The following is an 18,070-nucleotide window of genomic DNA, read 5'->3' on the forward strand; positions in this document are numbered from 1 at the left end:
ACGATGTCCTAGGATGACCTGAACTCTGCTGGAGGGCGAGAGCTTTCGAGCTTCTCTTGCCTTCCTTGATAGAATTCTCACCGCCGCCCCCCCCATGTGAGGGAGTGAGCAGCCAGTCCACCACAGTGGTGAGCTGAGGTTCTCCACCGAGTCCGTTTGCTTCCCTCTGTATTCCTTTCCTCGTCCACCCGCTGGCCCCTTGTGAACCCACGCACCGCGGAAGTCCTGAGCTCCCGCCCACCGAAATGGAGTTCCTCCGCAGACAGGCCTGCCGTCGTGAGCCTCTCAGCTGTCCAGGCACAGGTCCGAATCTGTACCTCATGCTTCCCCTCCTCTCGCTAATGCCCTTGACTAGTGAAAGAGAGGAAAGCAGCGTTCATGCAGTGTGCTCTAAGTCCCAAAGCAGCATTTCCCAGAGAATTCTAAACATTCTGATACTTGGCTGTGGGCGGGGCTGAGATCCTGCCAGTTCCGTGGGCCTTTAGGTGACCTGGATTTGTGGGAGTCCCCTGGGGTGGGCGCAGAGGCTCCTGGCCCCCCGGTGCTGCCCCCCACCCTGCTGCTCCTGTGCCTTCCGAGGGTGAAGCAGAGTTTGCCTAAACCCAGCGACCCTGAGCTGCCCGAGACTGTGAAAAGCAGGAAGAGCCACACCAGCCTCAGAGGTCTTGTCCATTAGCAGCTTTGCTCGGGCCCCGTGGTCCCGGTGCTGCTACTGTCCTCTGCCGGCACCACCATTTGGCTCTCTCTTGTGGTGGGGAAGGCCAGGTAAGAGGGTAAGAGTCTGACCTTTGCCAGTGATGGACACCGTGACTGAAGCACTCCAGATCGTTAAACTCTGGGCTAGGAGCCTGGGACTAGGAGGTGTTCCCAGCCTCACACGCCTGGCCTGAGGCTTCTGCCCAGGCAGGACGGGGTACCAGGACGAGAGCTGTAGTGGGCCTGGTCTGGCCCCCAGCACAGGGATGCTCCCCCTCTCTGAGGGTCTTCCTGGGTCTCGGGCAGCCTCTATCTTACTCAGGACCCTGCGGAGGTCACTGTTTCTAGGGCTGAAGCTGCCCCTTCTCCAAAGGAGCCCTTCAGTGTGGGGTTGTTGCCCTCTCCTTACCCTGGCGGAGGAGCAGGCGGAGAAAAGAGCGTCTTTCTTTTTTGCTAAAAGGTGTATGTGTGTAACTCATCAGTCCCGGGGATAAATTTAACTCAGAGGCCAGCCAAAAAAATGCCACTGGGTTTCTTTCTTTCCCCTGGCGGCGCGGTGGAGAGGTATGGGGCGGAGCTGAAGCCCCAGGTGGGCCCTGCTGAATGGGGGGCTTGTGCCTGGCCGGCGGGGCGGGAACTGGCATCCGGCCCGCTGCCCGCCCCGCCCGCCGCTCCGAGCCCCTGCCGCCGCCACCACCGGCGCCACTCAGAGCGCGAGCACAGCCATGGCCGGAGCCGCCACGCTGGTCCTGCTCCTGCTGGGCCAGCTCCTGGCCGCCACCGGGAGCGAGGCACAGGTGAGCGCGGGCCGGAGAGGTGCGCCAGGCTCGCACTGGAGATGGGCGGCCCCGGGGGGGAGGCTGGGGCTCTGAGATGGGGCATCGAGCGGTCCGGCCCTGGGACCACCCTGGGCCAGAGAGTGAGCCTGGAACTCAAGGACCCTTGGAGACCCAGACCTGAAGCCCATGGCCCCCTCACCCCCATGGACACCGAGACACCTCAGGAACGAGCCCAGGACGGTGCCTTGTCCTCGCCTGGCCGGGTCAGCCACCGCCACCAGAGAGGCACAATGTTGCCTTTGTTCCCTGAGGCTCCCGTGGGGCAGTGGCCAGCCCCTCCTGGCCTTAAGATGAAGATCCTGCCGGCCTGAGGCTTTGGGGGGGTCTCCAAGGCAGGCTTGGGTCAGGGGGCCCCCCGGAGCCAGGCCCCAGCACCACTCCTGACCCAGGAAGAGGGGACACTCTTGTTGGGCCAACCCGGGGCTGGCCAGTGGGACCTGCACCACAGGAGACGGGGGAGGACACAGCTGCATAACGACGTTTCTCCGTTTCAGAAAGTGGGACCTCAAGGACCCCCTGGCCCCCAAGGGCCACCTGGAAAGCCAGGCAAAGATGGCATTGATGTGAGTTGGGAGAGGGAGGGGCGGGGAGGGTTCGGTGGGGTTCTAGTCCAGCCCCAACTTCCCTGAGCCCCCAGACCTGATGGGGACAATACCAAGCCCCACTTCCCAGGGCAGGGACAAAGCGGGGAAGGGGTGTGGGTGGTTCCTGCTCAGGGTTCACCCCACCGGGATTGTGTCCCCAGAGCAGGGAGGGGTGCTGCACGTAGACTTTGCACTGGAACTGTGGGTATTGAGGTGTGTGTCTCCGGGTCCCCAGAGGGGCCATGGCAGTGGAGGTGCAGGGCCTGTCCCTCTGGGTGGGTCTTGGAGGCCGCTAGGGGCGGGAGACAGCTCTGGAAGGGGCTGGGCTTGGGAGCTGGCTCTGCCCCAGAGACGGAGTCCTCCGTGGGTGTCCCAGGACTATCTGGGCTGAACCCCCAATCCAGCCACCTCCATGAAAGGTAGGGGCCTGCTCCAGGCCTCTCCTCACCTGTAATGTACTGCGGGAGCACCCCCCGCAACTGGTCCTCAGCCTCTCTGAGTCCCCCAGGCCCTGGATGGCCCCAAGTCTCCTACCCACCCCCACCCTGGCCGACCTGGACCCATAGGGTGCTCAGCAACATCCCTGCAGGGTGGAGGCAGGGAGGGCTGGGACAGCTCGTGGCTGGCCCCCACGCCCCTCCCATGGGGGCTGGGCCCCGGCCCCCCATAAGACTCCCAGGCTGATGGGAGTCAAGTTGAGTCTTTCCTTCCGGGGAGGGCTCCCCTTAAAAACGTTGCAGAGCGTCGGCTGGTCGTGGGTGGGAGGGGGCTGGGGGGCCGCCTTGAGCCTCTGAGAGTCTTGGGGGACTGCCACCCTACATCAGGCAGGAGCAGGAGGCCTCTCAGTGCCCACAGCCCACCTTCCGAAGCTTCTCAGGCTGGTGGGTGCTGGTGGGGGGCTGCGGGACCCATTCCCTCTGCCCTCAGAACCCTGCTCAAAGGTCTGTGGGCCCTGTAGGGGCAGCGTCCCCAGGGTCCATCTCTGCCTCCCCAGCCCCCACCTCTAGCCTGACCCCAAAGGGGAAGTGCCCCCCAGATGTGCATGAGGTGGGGATGCTCCCGTGTCATCTCCAGGGGCCTTCTAGGCCCGGGTTGTCAGGAGACACTGCTCACATGCGGGTGTCTTCCCTTGTGCAGGGAGAAGTTGGGCCTCCGGGTCTGCCTGGGTCCCCGGTGAGTGTCCAGCTCCGGTGAGGGGAGGGGCGGACCTAGAACAGAGGGTCATTGACATCCCTTCCGCCACCCCTGGCCCTGGTTACCTGCTGCGGGGAGGTGGGGTGCGGGGGGCTCCAAGGGCTCAGAGCAGAGGCCTGGCCAGGAAGCGGGTGGGAGGGGGTGTGTGGGATTCGGCGGGTCTCTGGGTAGAGGGTTCGGCTTGGACCCGCTTGGAAGCTGTCCTTGGCCAGGCAGGCCAGGTCCCACAGGGAGCTTCCCCGGAGCTGTTCAGGCTTGGGAGCTGAGGGTCCGGGGCCACACGGGCGGTCCCACAGAGGGACCCACTGGCCCTTCGCTGGGGCGGCCAAAGCAGCTGGCCAACACAGCATCCTGGTGAATGTGCTGCCGGTGTGACGGGGGCAGTGGGGGCAGCTGGGGAGGGCCGCGGGCGGGGGCCCGCGAGGGGGTCGCAGGAGAGCAGGCGGGGCGGGCCTCTGGGGGACGGGAGCCAATCTCTACTGCTGGGCGGGGCCCCAGCTGGAAGGCGCTTCTCTCATTGGTGAAGGCCACGGGTCTGGGCGGGATCTGCTCTCACGCCTCTGCTCGCCCCCCCCACCCCGCCCCCTTCCTCCAGGGACCGAAAGGGGCCCCAGGGAAGCCGGGGAAGCCGGGAGAGGCTGGGCTGCCGGGACTGCCTGGCGTGGACGTGAGTGTGCCTGCCCCTCCCCCCGCCCGCTCCCCTCCCGAGAGCCCCCTTCTGCGCTGCCCCTGCCCCGGGCCTGGACTTGGAGGGGTTTGATCCGGGGGCCGAGTTTGATTGCTGTCCTCCAGCTGTGCCTGCCCTGTCCCCGCGGGTCTCCGGAGGTCCCCCAGCAGGGCTCCGCTGGCCTTCAGCCCAGACCCTTCAGCGCCGGCGGGAACGGCTGGCTGGCGGAGACCCAGCCGCGCCACGACGGACGGGAAAGTGCTCCTGCTGGTCCGGGAGCAGACGGGCCTCCTCCTCGGAGCCCCAGGCAGGGCTTTGTAGGGACCGGAGCAGGGGCCCCCAGACAAGTGGGCCCCGCAGCTGCTCGCCCTCCAGGTGGACGGCAGGCCGGCCGGAGGCCAAGGGGCCACAGCTAGGCCTTTGTCAGCCTCTGGACCCATTTTAGTTGGGAAAGCACGCTCTGTGGGGCCTGTCTTCCCCGTGTGGCCCCTCGAGCCCTCCCTCTGCCTCTTTCCGCAGGGCCTGACCGGCCAGGATGGACCGCCCGGCCCCAAGGGCGCGCCTGGAGAGCGGGTCAGTGCTGCTGCCAGAGTGTGGGTTCCACTGGAGGGGGTGGGGGAAACCCCTGGTTTGCGGTGCCGCTGGGCCCCGTGTCTGGAGGGAGGCAGAGGGTGCAGAAGTGGGCACAGGGTGGTGAGGAGCCAGCCCACCAAGCCCCACACTGGCCTCTGGTCACGGTTGTCCTCAGGTTCATACCGGGTTCGGGAGGGGGGAATGACCCAGCCTTCCCGGCCTCTGCTTCCTGGGAAGAGGGGCGGTAGGGGGTCAGCTTTCTGGAGGGAGCCCGAGGGGGGCAGGGACATGGGTAGGGAGGTGGTCTCCACTGCCAGGACCGTGTCTTCTGGACGCAGAGGAGCAGGAGGCACTGGCTCTCCGGGGTCCCCGGGCTTCCTTGGTAACCAGAACCGGGCATGGGGCCCTCCAGTGGGGGCTCCGGGAGCCCTGGGGCTGGGCCTTCTTGTTGGCCTGGCCTACCTGTGCTGCTTTCTGTGTCCACTTCCAACAGAGTCTGGACTTTTCTCAGCAGGATTGTTGACAAAAGACCTGTCCCGGGCCCCTGGGGCATCCGGGGTTCCCCCTGGGCCTCAGTCTTCCGTAAAATGGAGACCCCTTTCAGAGTGGGGGAGGGGAACAGCTGTGCTCTCGGAGACCTGGGAGCCTGGGCCCAGCCTGCTCCTGACACCCTGGTTTCCTTCTATAGGGAAGTCTGGGACCCCCGGGGCCTCCCGGGCTGGGGGTAAGTATCGCTTCCCCTGCAGCAGGACTGACCAGCGTGAGGGGGGCCCTCCGGGAGCCCTGGGAGGCAGTGTCCAGCTCTCTTGTCCCTGGACCATGCCCTCTCTCCCCCAGGGAGGGTCACCCCCTGAGGGCTTGCTCCGTGCACCCCACCAGTCTTAGGGGAAGGGGTGGGTTGGCAGGCAAAGCCATCCAGTCCCTGGCGAGTTCTGACTCAGTGCTTGGCATTACAGGGCAAAGGCCTCCCCGGACCCCCGGTGAGTACTGACCGCCCGGACCCCAGCCCCCGGCAGGCCAGCAGTGCACAGGGCTCAGCTGGCTGCCAGGTCCCAAACCAGGGCTGTGGCTCTGGGTCCTCCTTAGGGGCAGCTGCCTGACGGGCTGCCTGGGTTCCTGTTCCGAGGGGGCAGACCAGCACTGTGTGGGGTCCTCAGAGCTCTGCGGGTGCAGACCCCCGTGTCTCTCTCCCTTCCCCCCGCCCCAGGGAGAAGCAGGAGAGAGTGGCGTCCCAGGTGGAATGGGTCTCCGGGGCCCCCCGGTGAGTGGCTGCCCCTGACCTTGCCCCATTGCTCAGAGCAGGGGTCCTGCCTGTCAACAACCAAGGGCTTCGCCCCCTTTCTCCTGCCCTTCCCTCCCCCCCCCCGCTCTCCCCCCCACTTTTCTCTGTGGCCTGATAGAAGCCCTGATTGACCTTCAGGGACAAGGAGAGCCTGGGCCTTGGGATGCACCTTGGACACCAGCACCAGGCCAGGGTGGGGGGAGGCTGGCAGAGTGGGGGCGTCCCTATCAGGGCACAGGGGAGGGAGGCTTCTCTCTGGAAGTAGCTGGTCACCTCCCTGCCGGCGGGGACTGGTTCTGCTCCACCTGACGTCCTACCCCGTACCCCCAGGGACCCTCTGGACTACCCGGCCTCCCTGGCCCCCCAGGACCTCCAGGACCCCCCGTAAGTATGGGGCAGGGGCCCCAGAGCTTCTTGGGGGAAGTGCCAGGCACAGTGGGCTTGACTCTCCTGCCCCCAAATCCATGCCCTGTAACTCCGGTCCACTCTCTGGATGTGCGTGAAGCCCAGGGCTGTGGTGGCTGGGTCAGCTGACGTGGGGATGGGCAGGGCTCGGGTCTGGTGACCATTCCGCCCCAAAGGCAGCTGGTATCTGTCCTTGTGAGTGCCCAGCACTGGCCACTGTGGGAGAGGCAGGGCCTGAGCCCCCTGGCAGGGCTATAGGGACTGGGGGTGGGGGGCAGCTTCAAAGTCAGCTGTCTTTGTGTTCCAGGGTCACCCGGGGGTCCTCCCTGAAGGCGCCACCGACCTTCAGGTAGGCGTTCACAGCCATTTCTGAAGGGGGCTGGGGTGCCTTGGGGACCCATGCGGAGAGTGGCCTGTTCCCCACCCACAGGAGGGCGGGGGTGCCTTGGGGACCCATGCGGAGAGTGGCCTGTTCCCCACCCACAGGAGGGCGGGGGTGCAGGCTGCGCGGGCGGCGCTGGCTCTGGGCACAGCCTCCGTGCACTCTGGCCGCGCGAATCTGGGCTGAGAGAGAAGGGATTGTAAATGGGCCTGGGCCTCCGTGGTGCGGCCACATCCGGAGTGCCCAGCCACATGTGGCCAGTGTCTCCCGCCCCGGCTGGCACGGACACAGGGTGTCCCCAGCCCAGAAGGCTCTGGGCTAGTGCCTGGGACTCCCTTTTCTCTCCGTCTCGGAGGCGTGTCACTCCCAGAAGCAGAGAAGCACGTCCGGGGTGGCCCCGGGTCCCGGCAGGCCTCGCTGCACCCCGCACACACACTAAATGAGACCCCGTCTGCGGTCCCAGGAGGCCCTGGTGTGGCCTGTGGTCCCTTTTGCTTGGTGGAAAAGCCCCTCTGAGGGCCCCTGGGCGCTGACCTCGGTCAGGTCCAGGGCTGTGTGGACCAGGGCTCTGACTGCTCTGTCTTCCAACAGTGCCCAGCCGTCTGCCCTCCTGGCCCCCCCGGCCCCCCAGGAATGCCGGGGTTCAAGGTGAGCGGCGGCCGCAGGGTGACTGAGCCCCTTCCATGCCCCACAGGAGGAGGCAGCCTGGTCCAGTGTGGGCCTTGAGATCCCGAGGGGACTTGGGGGGACACAAGGGTCCAGAAAGTCTGCCAGTCCTTCCAGAAGAAGAGGAGGCCGACTTCCGGCCCAGCCTGGGGGCCTCGCTCTGTCCGCACCCCCCGTTCCCCAGTGGTAACCGCTGGGCACGGGCGCGGCCACCAGGACTGGGAAGCCCTGCCCCTCTTGACCAGGGTTGGCCCGCCCGGGCTGGCGGCCATGCAGACCCTGTTCGGGGCCACTGGGGGTGGGCTGTGACCTGCCGCCCACCGCTGGCTTTCAGGGACCCCCCGGCTACAAAGGGGAGCAAGGAGAGGTCGGCAAGGACGGCGAGAAGGTGAACGAGGGCCCTGGGGGCGGCCGGACGGGGGGGCTCGGCCGGGGCCGGGGTCTGCGCGAGGGCCCTGGGGGCGGCCGGACGGGGGGGCTCGGCCGGGGCCGGGGTCTGCGCGAGGGCCCTGGGGGCGGCCGGACGGGGGGGGCTCGGCCGGGGCTGGGGTCTGCGCGGGGCCCCAGGCATGGTGGGGGCGAGGAGAGAGTGCTGGCTGCATCTGGGCTGCACCGTGTACGGCCCAGCTGGTCAGAGCCAGGCGAGCTGGGCCAGGGTCCCGGGACACGCCCCTGCCTGCCCGTCTCTCGTGGTTCCCTGAGCTCAGGCGCCCCCTCCCCCAGGTGGATGGAGAAGTGTCTCCTGGAGGCTCCTGCCCTGCCCCTGCGGCCGCTCCCGTGGCTCCGGGGAGGCTGGCAGCATCTCTAGCCAGAGAGGCCACTGCATGGGCGGCAGAAGGGCCCACGCCAGCCGGGCAGGGGCGTCTGGGAAAGCCTGGGGGCCTCTCTGGCAGAGGGTTAGGAGCCTCAGGAGGCTGTGAGTGGGGCGATGGCCCCAACAGCATGGGCTTGGGGGTGGGCAGTGGGCTCGGAGAGGTGCCGCAAGAGCCTGGGCTGATCCTGCTCATACCCCTTCATCTCCACTGCAGGGCGATCCTGGCCCCCCTGGGCCTGCTGGCATCCCAGGCACTGTGGGGCAGCAGGTGAGGAGGGGGAGGGGCTGGACAGGGGTGAGGAGGTGGGATCGGAGCCCCTTGGACTGCCTAGGGCTGCAGGGGACTGTCCGCCAGGTCCCTGTGCAGGGAACCGGCCACGGTCCTGCGTCTGCCAGGCTGCAAGTCCCAGGCCCCCTCCCCTGGGCCTGTGGCCCCATCTCCCCCGACCTGTGCCCCCATCCCCCTCCCCTGTCCCCCTTCCAGGGCCTGTGGCCCTGCACCCCCCCTTCGCCTGTGGCCCCCTTCTCCACCACCTTGCCCAGCCCCTCCAGGGCCTGGCCTGAGGTCAGGTGCTCCTAGGGAAGACTATAGGGCCCTCAGTGGCGCCCAGGGGGTATGCAGTCTTGGGGTGGGGGCAGAGGCTGCTGGCCCAAGCCCTGCCTTCCCAGCTCTCTCCCCACAGGGACCTCGGGGACTTCGGGGCCTGCCAGGGCCGGCCGGACCCCCAGGGGATCGGGTAAGTCTGGCCATCTCAGATCAGCCCAGGCTGTTGTGGGAGGCCACCTTCAGGAGGGGAGGGGCTGGGGGGGAGGCCCTGGAAGATGGGGGGGAAGAGGGTTGGGCCTCTGGGTGGCCAGTGAGGAGGGGCCTGCTGGGGGCTGTCTGGTTGGGGCTGCTGGAGCCGAGATCTTTCTGGATGGAGCCAGGGCCTCGGAGGCACGCTGGCCAGGCTCCAGACAAGAGGCCCAGATACCCCCGCACTCCCTCACAGGGTCCCATTGGATTCCGAGGGCCGCCAGGGATCCCAGGAGCCCCGGGGAGAGTGGTATGTGTGCATCCGGGGTGGAGAGCAGCCAAGGCTCTCGGTCCCTCTCCTCCTCCTCCGCACGCCGGTGCCTCCCCCAGTCCCACTGGGCCGCGCTGGGCTGGCCCTCCCCAGGACTGAGTCCTCTCCAGGACTGAGTCCTCTCATGGGCCCATAGCCCTGGGCACACCTGAGCAGGTGGCAGTGGGCACACCGGGGGGGTGGGTCGAGTGTGCTGGAAGAGCTGGTATCCTTCTGTCTGGACACTCACGGGGTGCGGTTGGCCCCTCTGGCCCCCGTGGTCCTTGGCAGCGTCGGTCCTGCTCTTCTAACCACTTCGGGGGCCCGGCCCGGTCAGTCTCCCCGCAGGGCGGCTCTCCAACCTGCTCGAGTTGTTAACTTTCTGTTCCCCCACCCCCCACCCCCCTCGCCCCCTGTCGTTTCAGGGTGACAGAGGCGAGAGGGGCCCTGAGGGTTTCCGCGGCCCCAAGGGTGACCTTGTAAGTAAGAGAATCAAGCTTCTCCGGCTCCTTCCTCCAAACACCCTGATCTGGGGGGGGGGGGAGACACGCCCAGATGGCACGTGCCGGGGCCGGGCTTGCCCTTTCCTGTGGGTGGTGCGTCCCTGGATAGCACCTTGGCCTGGCCCACGGGGTCCCGGGCAGTTCTCCAGGGGGCTCTAAGGAGCTCGTGTCTGGCGGCCGACGTGAGCACGGGATGCGAGGCTGGGTCCTGGATCCGCAGGCCTTTCCCCTGCTGTCGGGCTGGACCAGCAGGGCCATCCCCCAGCCCTGAGCACGCAGGCCCCGGAGTCCACTGTCCCCGACGCGAGGCTGCCTGGGATTGAGGGGCGGCACCCGGGAGGTGCTTTCTCAGGCGCCCCCCAAAATGTTGCCAATTGTGTGTCTTTTAGGGCAGGCCTGGTCCCAAAGGCGTCCCTGGGGTAGCAGGCCCGGGTGGAGAGCCGGTGAGTACCCACGGCCGCCCTGGCGCTGGGCGGAGGCTGGGTCCCTGCGCGGAGCACGGCGTGGCTGCCCCGACCGTCCCCACCCATCCCCTGGAGAATCCCTCTCCGACGACAGGGCACCCCCGGCGTCTTCGTGGCACGGGGGCCAGGTGGAGGGTCTTTGCGTGCCCCGTGCCGTCCTGGCCTGGAGCCAGGAGGGTTCTGAGGGTTTGCGGGCGCTCAGCCCAGGCCTGAACCCCTCCCGTCCCCTCCTGACCCCAGCCCGCGAGGACAGGCCCCCCCGGACGCTCCTCCGGCCTCCTCCTTGGGGAAAGCAGGCTCCCAAGCCTGTTCCATCACCTGTGACCCAGGCCATGGGGGAGTGTCCCTGCGGGGATGCAGGTGGCAGCGTGTGGGACCCTTCACACTGCCCTTGCCCCCTCGCCATGCACCAGCCGCCCTCGGCTGCGGTCGGAGGGCTGCCCAGGTCACCGCGTGGGGTGGGGCGGCCTGGGGTCTGCTGACCCAGTGCGGGGACTGGGGAGGCGGGGAACGAGGGGCAGAGCAGGCCTCACCCCGTCCCCCATCCCCAGGGTGTGCCGGGCAAGGACGGCCGCGACGGTGTGCCGGGGCTCGACGGTGACAAGGTTGGTGTCGGGCCGGTGGCCTGCGGGGCGGGGGACCTGCGGGATTCGGCTTCCCGGGCCTCAGCAGCCGGTCCCCGATCTCCCGCAGGGAGAGTCTGGTCGCAGCGGTGCCCCAGGAGAGAAGGGTCCCAACGGGCTGCCGGTGAGAGCTCGGGCTTCCTTCGGTGTTCCGGAGATGGGGGTCCACGCCCCTGGGTCCCCAAGCGGGGGCTGGTGCAGGGGAACCGGCCCTCTTTGGGGTGCTCTGCTGCGGGTTCCACAGCCCTGACCTCTGACTCGTGCAGGGCCTCCCGGGACGAGCAGGGTCCAAGGGCGAGAAGGGAGAACTGGTATGTGGCTTCTTTGTCCTGGTGGGTGGGCGGGGGCAGCGCCGGGCCGGGCCGGAGGGGCCGTGTGGGCACTCAGGGCTCTGGCGTCCTGTGCAGGGCCGCGCTGGCGAGCTGGGAGAGGCCGGCCCCTCAGGAGAGCCCGGCGTCCCAGTAAGTCCTCCCACCTTCCCCACCCGTCCCCCACCCCCTCCCCACCCGTCCCCCACCCCTTCCCCACCCCACCCCACCCCACCCCCCAAGTCCACGGATTCCGCCGACACGGCGCTCCGCTTCTCCTTGTGCAGGGAGACGTTGGCGTGCCCGGGGAGCGTGGGGAAGCTGGCCACAGGGGCTCGGCGGTGAGTGAGGGACGCAGGGTGGCCCAGGGGAAGGGTGCCGCGGCATCACCACGCGACCAGGTTTCTGTGCAGGCTGGGAGGCCTTCTGGCTGCACCCGTGGGCTGACCCCGTGAAAGCCGAAAGACAGTGAGGGCCAAGCCCAGCTGGAGACCTCTGTGCCGAGGGACTAAGTCGCCACACCTGGCCGAGGTCAGCGGCCTGGTCTCGGCTCCACAAGATGCCGCCCTCGCCTCCATAGACGGACAGAGGGATCATGAGCACGCCGGCCCCACAGCCCTGGTCGTGGGTACCTGGGTCCCAAGACTGAGGCGTGGCAGCTGAGGGGAAGGCCGAGCTCTCCAACCCCAACTGCCCCCCCCACCAGGGCTCCCACGTCTGTCCGCAGCCTCCGGGCCCGACGGCCAGCGTCTCCGGGGCAAGCAGAGCAGAACTCACTCCTTCCCTTTCTCTTTCAGGGGGCTCTGGGCCCACAAGGCCCTCCTGGAGCCCCTGGTATCCGAGGCTTCCAGGTGGGTGAGGTTTGGGGCCAGGCTTTATGCCCAGTGAGCCCAGGGGGGCCTGCTGGGCAGGGGGTGGGGGCGGTGTCCCCGCCAGGCTCCCCTGTGGATGCTGACAGGCTGGTCCTTGTCTGTAGGGCCAGAAGGGCAGCATGGGAGACCCTGGCCTGCCGGGCCCCCAGGGCCTTCGAGGTGGCACCGGGGACCGGGTGAGTGGCCGTTCCCTGTTGGGGGGTCCCCGCCCCCATTCTCCATCCCGAGGACCCACGCGGTGCACCTGCCCGCTGCTGGCGGGCCCCCATGGAGCCCAGGGGAGGCCCAGGGCTTCATGTTTTGGGTTTTCGAGGATTGCTTGACGCACTTTAGATAAGCGAAGCCCCGGCTCTAGGCACCGTTAGGCCTCACTGCTTCTGACCGTCCCGGGCGCCCTGTGCCCGTCGGGATGTTCGCTGTAGGGTCCCTGTCGTCTGGGGATGGTCAGGGCAGCCTGGAGCCCTCCTCAGATGTGTGCTCAGGTCCCACGATGGCCAGCTGGCCGCCAGACTTCACCGCAGGCAGGAGGCCGAGGAGCTGCAGGGGGAGGCAGGGGCGGGGGGCACGGAAACCACGGGCCTGTGGCCGGACTGGGGGCCCTTCATCAGCCTCCAGGCAGGAAATCCCAGGCGTCTGGGGCTCGCCAACTGGGCCGGGGCCTCCCCGGGGGCTGTGCCCACCGGCTGTGCCTGAATCTTCCCGCCCCTCGCTGCACTTGGCCTCCACTGTCGTCGGGCGGCCACGTCTCTGCCCCTCGGGCAAGTTCTCACTCTGCTGCTGTTGGAGCAGATGGGCAGGTGTTATTTCCATGTTTTGTGAGCAATCCTGGCAGTTCCTCCAGACCCGTCCCTCGTCTCCGGGTCCTCTGGGAAGGTGAGGAACACGAGCTCTGGGCGCTGTGACGCGGCAGCTCCGTGTGGGCAATGACCCGCGCACGGCCCACGGTACTGGGAGCGACACCAGATTTGAGGCCTGGGACACAGTCATAGCACCGTGGATGCGATGCTCCGGGGCCCCCAAGACCGTTTTTCCGGAAGATTCCAGAGACGGGCATGCACAGAACAGTGCCACGGACAGGGAACGCGCCCGGGGAGGGCCTGCTTTCCCGGCCCCGCCGTGCTCCGCAGCTTGGAGGGGCCACCTCAGGGACCCCCGAGCTCCCTCTAACACTGACTTTCTCGTGCCAGGGCCCAGGAGGAGCCGCCGGCCCTAAGGGAGACCAGGTGAGCGGACACCCAGGGGTCAGGTCCCTTCTTTTTCGCTCCCTCCTCCATTACCTGCTCTGCCTCGTGCCTTCTGAGCAGCGGGGACCGCTCTGGACACCCAGCCCCAGCTCCCAGCGAGGGGGTGTTCCCGCTGACCTTCTGGGAATGGGGCCTTGTCAGGGGGGAGTGGAGTCTGGGCCCCAGGACTGTCTGCAGAAGGCGCACTCTCTCAGGAAAGGTTCAGGGGCCGGGCCTGTGACCTCTGGGGGCTCCTGGCCCTCTTTGTAGTGGTTGAGGGCCTAGAGTAAGCCACAGCCCCTTGAGATACTGCTTGGCAAGAGAGGGTCCGTGTGTCCTGCCGGTCTGTGCAGTCAGCTGGCATCCCCACCCTGGGCCTAGGGCTTGGGGACTGGCGCCCGAGCTTGGAAAGCCGCTCTCTGACCTTGGGGCGTGTGGTTTCAGGGCGTCGCAGGTTCCGATGGCTTTCCTGGGGACAAAGGAGACCTGGTGAGTGGGATTAAATCGGCCTCGCTTTTGTCAACAGCTGAGAATAAATCAGTCCCATTTGCGGGGTGGGGGTGCCGTCCGCAGCTCCAGGCAGCGCGGGGAGCCCCAGGGACCCTGAGGCTGCGGGCCCCATGGCTGTAGCCAGGACAAGCTCGGCTGCATGTGCGCGCGCACGCACGGGTCCTTCTGCGGAATTCCTGGACAACTCTGACCAGCCGGACCCCGGCCTTGGCCCCCGGGCCCTGTCAACCTGATGGGGGCAGCCGTGCCTGCCTGCTGGGATCCCCTCAGTGGGGGACCACGGCCCTCCGCACGTGCAGCTGGGAAGCTTCCAGAGGACGCGGTTGGAGAAGGGGACTGTAGGCACAGAGAGGTCCAGACGTCCGTTGCTAGAGCGAGTTGGCGATGGACACGGGGCACAAAGTAAACGCGTGTAACGAGACGCGCCGAGCGGCTACTGAAAACACTCGTTAGGAAAATAAGTCACAAAATCGTCCGTGCGGAGAACTCAGTCCCAGCGAGAGAAGAACTACTCAGGATGGTGAAAGGAAGTCCCCGCTTCCTGTCCTGAGGCAGCCCCGAGGGTGGTTTCTTGGTGGTTCCCCACCTGCCCCCGGTCCCCCCCGCACCAGCCCTGCCCTTTGGAAGCGAATGCCCGCCGGCTAACAGCGCAATGGACAACTGCTCTCTTGCAGGGTCCCGGTGGTGCGGTCGGACCCAAAGGAGAGGTAAGTGGCCGCCAGCTGTTCCAGCAACAAAGTCCAAAGGAGACGCCGGACCGGCCTGCGGGGGTGGGGCAGCAGCTGCTGGCCGCTGTGCACTCCGACCTGCCTTGTCCTGTTTCCCTCTAGTCCGGCAGTCGAGGGGAGCTGGGCCCAAAGGGCATCCAGGGTCCCAACGGCACCAGTGGCGTCGAGGGCCTCCCAGGCCCGCCCGGCCCCATGGGCTTCCCAGGAGTACAAGGCCTGCCTGGCATCACCGGGAAGCCCGGAGTCCCGGTACGTCTTTCCCTCTGTTGAGGGTGGTGTTCGCCGGCCTTGGTCACTTTTCTGAGACTGATGTGGGGTGGGGGGCCGCGTCTAAGGGAGCCGTCTAAGGGAGCCGGCTGCCCCCAGTCTGCTGCCGCACTGACGGGGTGAATTTCAGGGGCGAGAAGCCAGCGAACAGCACATCCGGGAGCTGTGCGGAGGGATGCTCGGTGGTGAGTGCCCTCCACCCCTGCGCACCCTGGCCTCCTCCACCTCTCCCCTCCCTGGGGGGTGGCTAGTCTCCATCTGCGCGGGGGCACAGGGGGTGGGTCTAGATGTCTGGGTTGCCGTCAGCCGGGACGGAGACCTGCGCCTTCCAGCCTTCACGGACGAAGCGGCCAGCTCTTGGCCACTTTGCGCCACAGGATTTGTAAGGAGTCCCCCCAAAATGAGCACCTCCTCCTGGGCACGCGGGAGAGGGAGCAGTATCGGGGCCGCGCCCCGAAGAGAGTTAGGCGCCTCGATCTTTTCTGCCTCGGCGGGCGGCCTTTGCTGATCCTCCTCGAGTAAGCGCTTGCATCTTTGTTTTTCCAAAAGAACAAATCGCACAGTTAGCTGCCCACCTGAGGAAGCCTTTAGCGCCCGGATCTGCAGGCCGGCCTGGTCCAGCGGGGCCCCCAGGTCCCCCAGGTCCCCCGGGCTCCATCGGCCACCCCGGTGCCCGAGGGCCCCCTGGATACCGTGGTCCCACCGGAGAGCTGGGAGACCCGGGGCCCAGAGGTGAGTGGGCCGCGCCGACCTCTGTGCGGCCCGGTTAACCCCTTCTTCATGCCGCGGGCCCCACGGACACCATCCGAACAGCGGTCGGGGGCGGGGGCAGACAAAATGTGAGGGACGAACAGCGGGAGCCCGATCACCCTTAGCCGCATCCGACCCTGAAAAACTCGTAAAAAGCAACAATCACACAGAACTCCCTCCGAAGCGCTGGGAAGTGCAGTGCAGAAACCGCATGGCCTCATGGCTGGGCCCCGTTGCTGACAGGGTCTGTCCCGGCCCCCGCCGAGCCGCAGCCGCGGATGCTCTGGCCCATGGACCGGGCCTCGTGGGTGACACGAGTGGGAACTCGTGGACACTGGGCTTTTCCAAAACGGCCTTTAACACGCACCCCTGTCCGAGTGTGCACCGTGTCCCCCCCCCCATCCCACTAACCCACCCCCCCCCGCCTCCCGGCCCCAGTTCTGGAGCTTGGCATTCCGGTCCGCGCCGGCTTACTGATCCAGGAGTTCTGTTTCTAAGAAACAGCATAAGAAAACTGTTTCTGAGAGAAACTTAACTGTGATTTCCTTTCTAACTTGGTGAGACAAAGTTTACTGCAAGTCCTTCCAGAATGAGCAGGGCCGCTGCCCTTGTATTCGAGAAACTCCGAGGCTGAACGGTTTCCGCCCTGGAGACAAACACATCTTCGCAGATGCGGTGTCGGTCCTGAGGTCACGGTCCCACGGTGTGGGGCGGCCGCAGGACGGCAGGCTCTGAGCGTCTCCGGTGCCGGCTCGGGGCGCGAGGCCCTGCTGTCATCCCGCAGAAGGCCGCGGGTTGCTCCGAGCGGGATCTGAAGGCCTTTCGGCCTGTTACGAGCTCCCTTCCGAACGGGCCTCCATCGTCCTCTCTCCCGGGGGTCGTGTTGCTTCTCTGAGTGTTTTCACTTCAGGAGAACACTCACCAGGCGGAGCCCTGCCCGTCAGAAGGCGGGTGACACGCTGGTGGGTCCCTCCTCGAACCCCAGCCGGGTCCTCACACGTCCGGTGCTTTCCGACAGGGGCCCCGGGAGACAGAGGAGACAGGGGTGCGGCGGGCACGGGACTGGACGGGCCGGCTGGGGACCAGGGGCTGCGAGGTGGGTGCCGGTCACCGGCTGCTTTCCCAGGGCGTTGGGACTTGGCCCGGGGCTGCATCTGGGTGGGGAACGCGTGTCACCATGTTTCTCTGGGCGAAGCCGTCTCCGACGGTCGGGAACAGTCAGGAACCGTCAGACCGACCCGTCCGAGCGATACCGGGTCTGGGCGGGTCTCGTCACGCAGAGTCAGTCAGTTTCCGCTCGGTGAGAGCAGGCTGGCGTCGAGGTCGGTTACATTCCAGAACTCCCTCCGAGTTGGCCCACGTGTATCCTGAGGGTTTAGTGTCCAATGAGGAGCCCCCAGGCCCCGCGGTGCAGCCCGGGCCAGCCTCACAGGACACCTGAGTCCCCTCGCACAGCCTTCCGCGCACCCCCACACCGTGGGCCGCCACACACCGTGGGCCGGGCGGAGACCACGGTCCAGTCCTCCCTGAGCGCCCAGAAGGCCTCTCCTCCCCCGGCCCTTGAGGCCGCACCCCTGCTCCGTGCCCCCTACCCTCAGCTGCCCTATCCTGCTCCACCTACCCAGGGGGCCCATCCCCCAGGTGCGCGCCCCACAGGGCTCCCGCGCAGGCCATGCCGACTGTCACCTGTCCCCACTCACCAGGCAGCCCTGCAGCCCCATCCCCGGCTCGGCTCTCTTCCCTCGGCTCCCCGGGAGCACTGGGGACAGGCCCCGGGCCCCACCTCCGCCCCGCCTCATCCTCTGCCCTCATCCCCCCCCCCCCCCAGTCTTGAATAAGCCCCACACAGCAGGGCGCGGGGCGGGAGGCTCAGTGGCTGTTCTAGGCTTAGGTCGACACTCCCCTTCCTGCTGCGTCTCCAGGACCGCAGGGTGTGCCTGGCGTCAGCAGAGACGGCCGGGACGGGGCCCACGGCGAGCCCGGGCCTCCAGGTGATCCTGGCCTCCGCGGTGCTGTCGGCGCTCAGGGGACCCCCGGCATCTGTGACACCTCAGCCTGCCAAGGAGCCGTGATGGGAGGCGGCGGGGAGAAGTCAGGTTCTAGAAGTTCCTAAAACCTAACCGGAGGAAGCGAGAAGCCAGTGCCGACGCCAGCGGGGAGCCCCGGAAGGACGCGAGGAGCCGCAGTGCTCTGGGGGCGGGGGGCGGCGACACATGGCATCCAGACGGCCCTCACGGCCCTCCTGGCCTCCCCTCGTGTTCTCAACGGCAGCGACCGGACACTTGGTCCCTGAGAGTGTCCTTCGTCGACCTGTTGTCCGGAGCCGTCCCTAGCGCATTTACAACTGCCCGTCAGCGGTCACCGCGCACCTCAGACATAGGCCCAGGTGTGCCAGCTGGACCCCAGCCCTGAGAGGGGGACGGGGCACATGCACGTGGAGGCCTGGAACGGCCGCCTGTCCGCACCACACTCATGTGAGGACTGAGAGCGAATCCCGGTAAGACGGCAGACGGACCCAAGCGACCCCAGTCTAACAAATAAAGGGTTTCATGTACGGCACCCCCTCTACATGGTCTGGTCTGATTTACCTGCTTCTTTCGTGTGCAAACTGTCTCCGAGTAAATGTTTCTTGAAGGGGAGTCTGTACCGCGAGCAAACCCACTATTATGTGTTG

The 18,070-nt window shown here is 67.1% G+C and overlaps 1 protein-coding gene across 1 annotated transcript; it reads left to right on the forward strand.

The window, feature by feature from the left end:
- The first annotated feature begins 1,329 nt into the window (after positions 1–1,329).
- COL9A3 (collagen type IX alpha 3 chain) lies at positions 1,330–18,052 on the forward strand. The gene is made up of 32 exons (XM_059407372.1): positions 1,330–1,493; positions 2,030–2,098; positions 3,257–3,292; positions 3,909–3,980; positions 4,500–4,553; positions 5,242–5,277; positions 5,510–5,533; positions 5,761–5,814; positions 6,166–6,219; positions 6,548–6,589; positions 7,214–7,270; positions 7,623–7,676; positions 8,317–8,370; positions 8,786–8,839; positions 9,095–9,148; positions 9,574–9,627; positions 10,041–10,094; positions 10,667–10,720; positions 10,809–10,862; positions 11,005–11,049; positions 11,146–11,199; positions 11,334–11,387; positions 11,844–11,897; positions 12,023–12,094; positions 13,106–13,141; positions 13,586–13,630; positions 14,326–14,358; positions 14,482–14,628; positions 14,777–14,831; positions 15,196–15,378; positions 16,415–16,492; positions 17,319–18,052. Exons 1-32 carry the CDS (start codon positions 1,422–1,424, stop codon positions 17,507–17,509), a joined length of 2,049 nt encoding a protein of 682 aa, XP_059263355.1. The 5' UTR covers positions 1,330–1,421; the 3' UTR covers positions 17,510–18,052.
- Positions 18,053–18,070: the final 18 nt, after the last annotated feature.

The sequence above is a fragment of the Mustela nigripes genome, chromosome 7, assembly GCF_022355385.1.
Source record: "Mustela nigripes isolate SB6536 chromosome 7, MUSNIG.SB6536, whole genome shotgun sequence".
Lineage (NCBI taxonomy): Eukaryota > Metazoa > Chordata > Mammalia > Carnivora > Mustelidae > Mustela > Mustela nigripes.

Excerpts from the sequence above, each read along its gene's own strand:
- COL9A3 (XM_059407372.1), top strand. The coding sequence starts at position 1,422 with ATGGCCGGAGCCGCCACGCTGGTCCTGCTCCTGCTGGGCCAGCTCCTG. Across the intron at positions 12,095-13,105 it reads GAGGTGGCACCGGGGACCGG|GGCCCAGGAGGAGCCGCCGG; the intron begins GTGAGTGGCCGT and ends TTCTCGTGCCAG. Across the intron at positions 15,379-16,414 it reads GGGAGACCCGGGGCCCAGAG|GGGCCCCGGGAGACAGAGGA; the intron begins GTGAGTGGGCCG and ends GCTTTCCGACAG.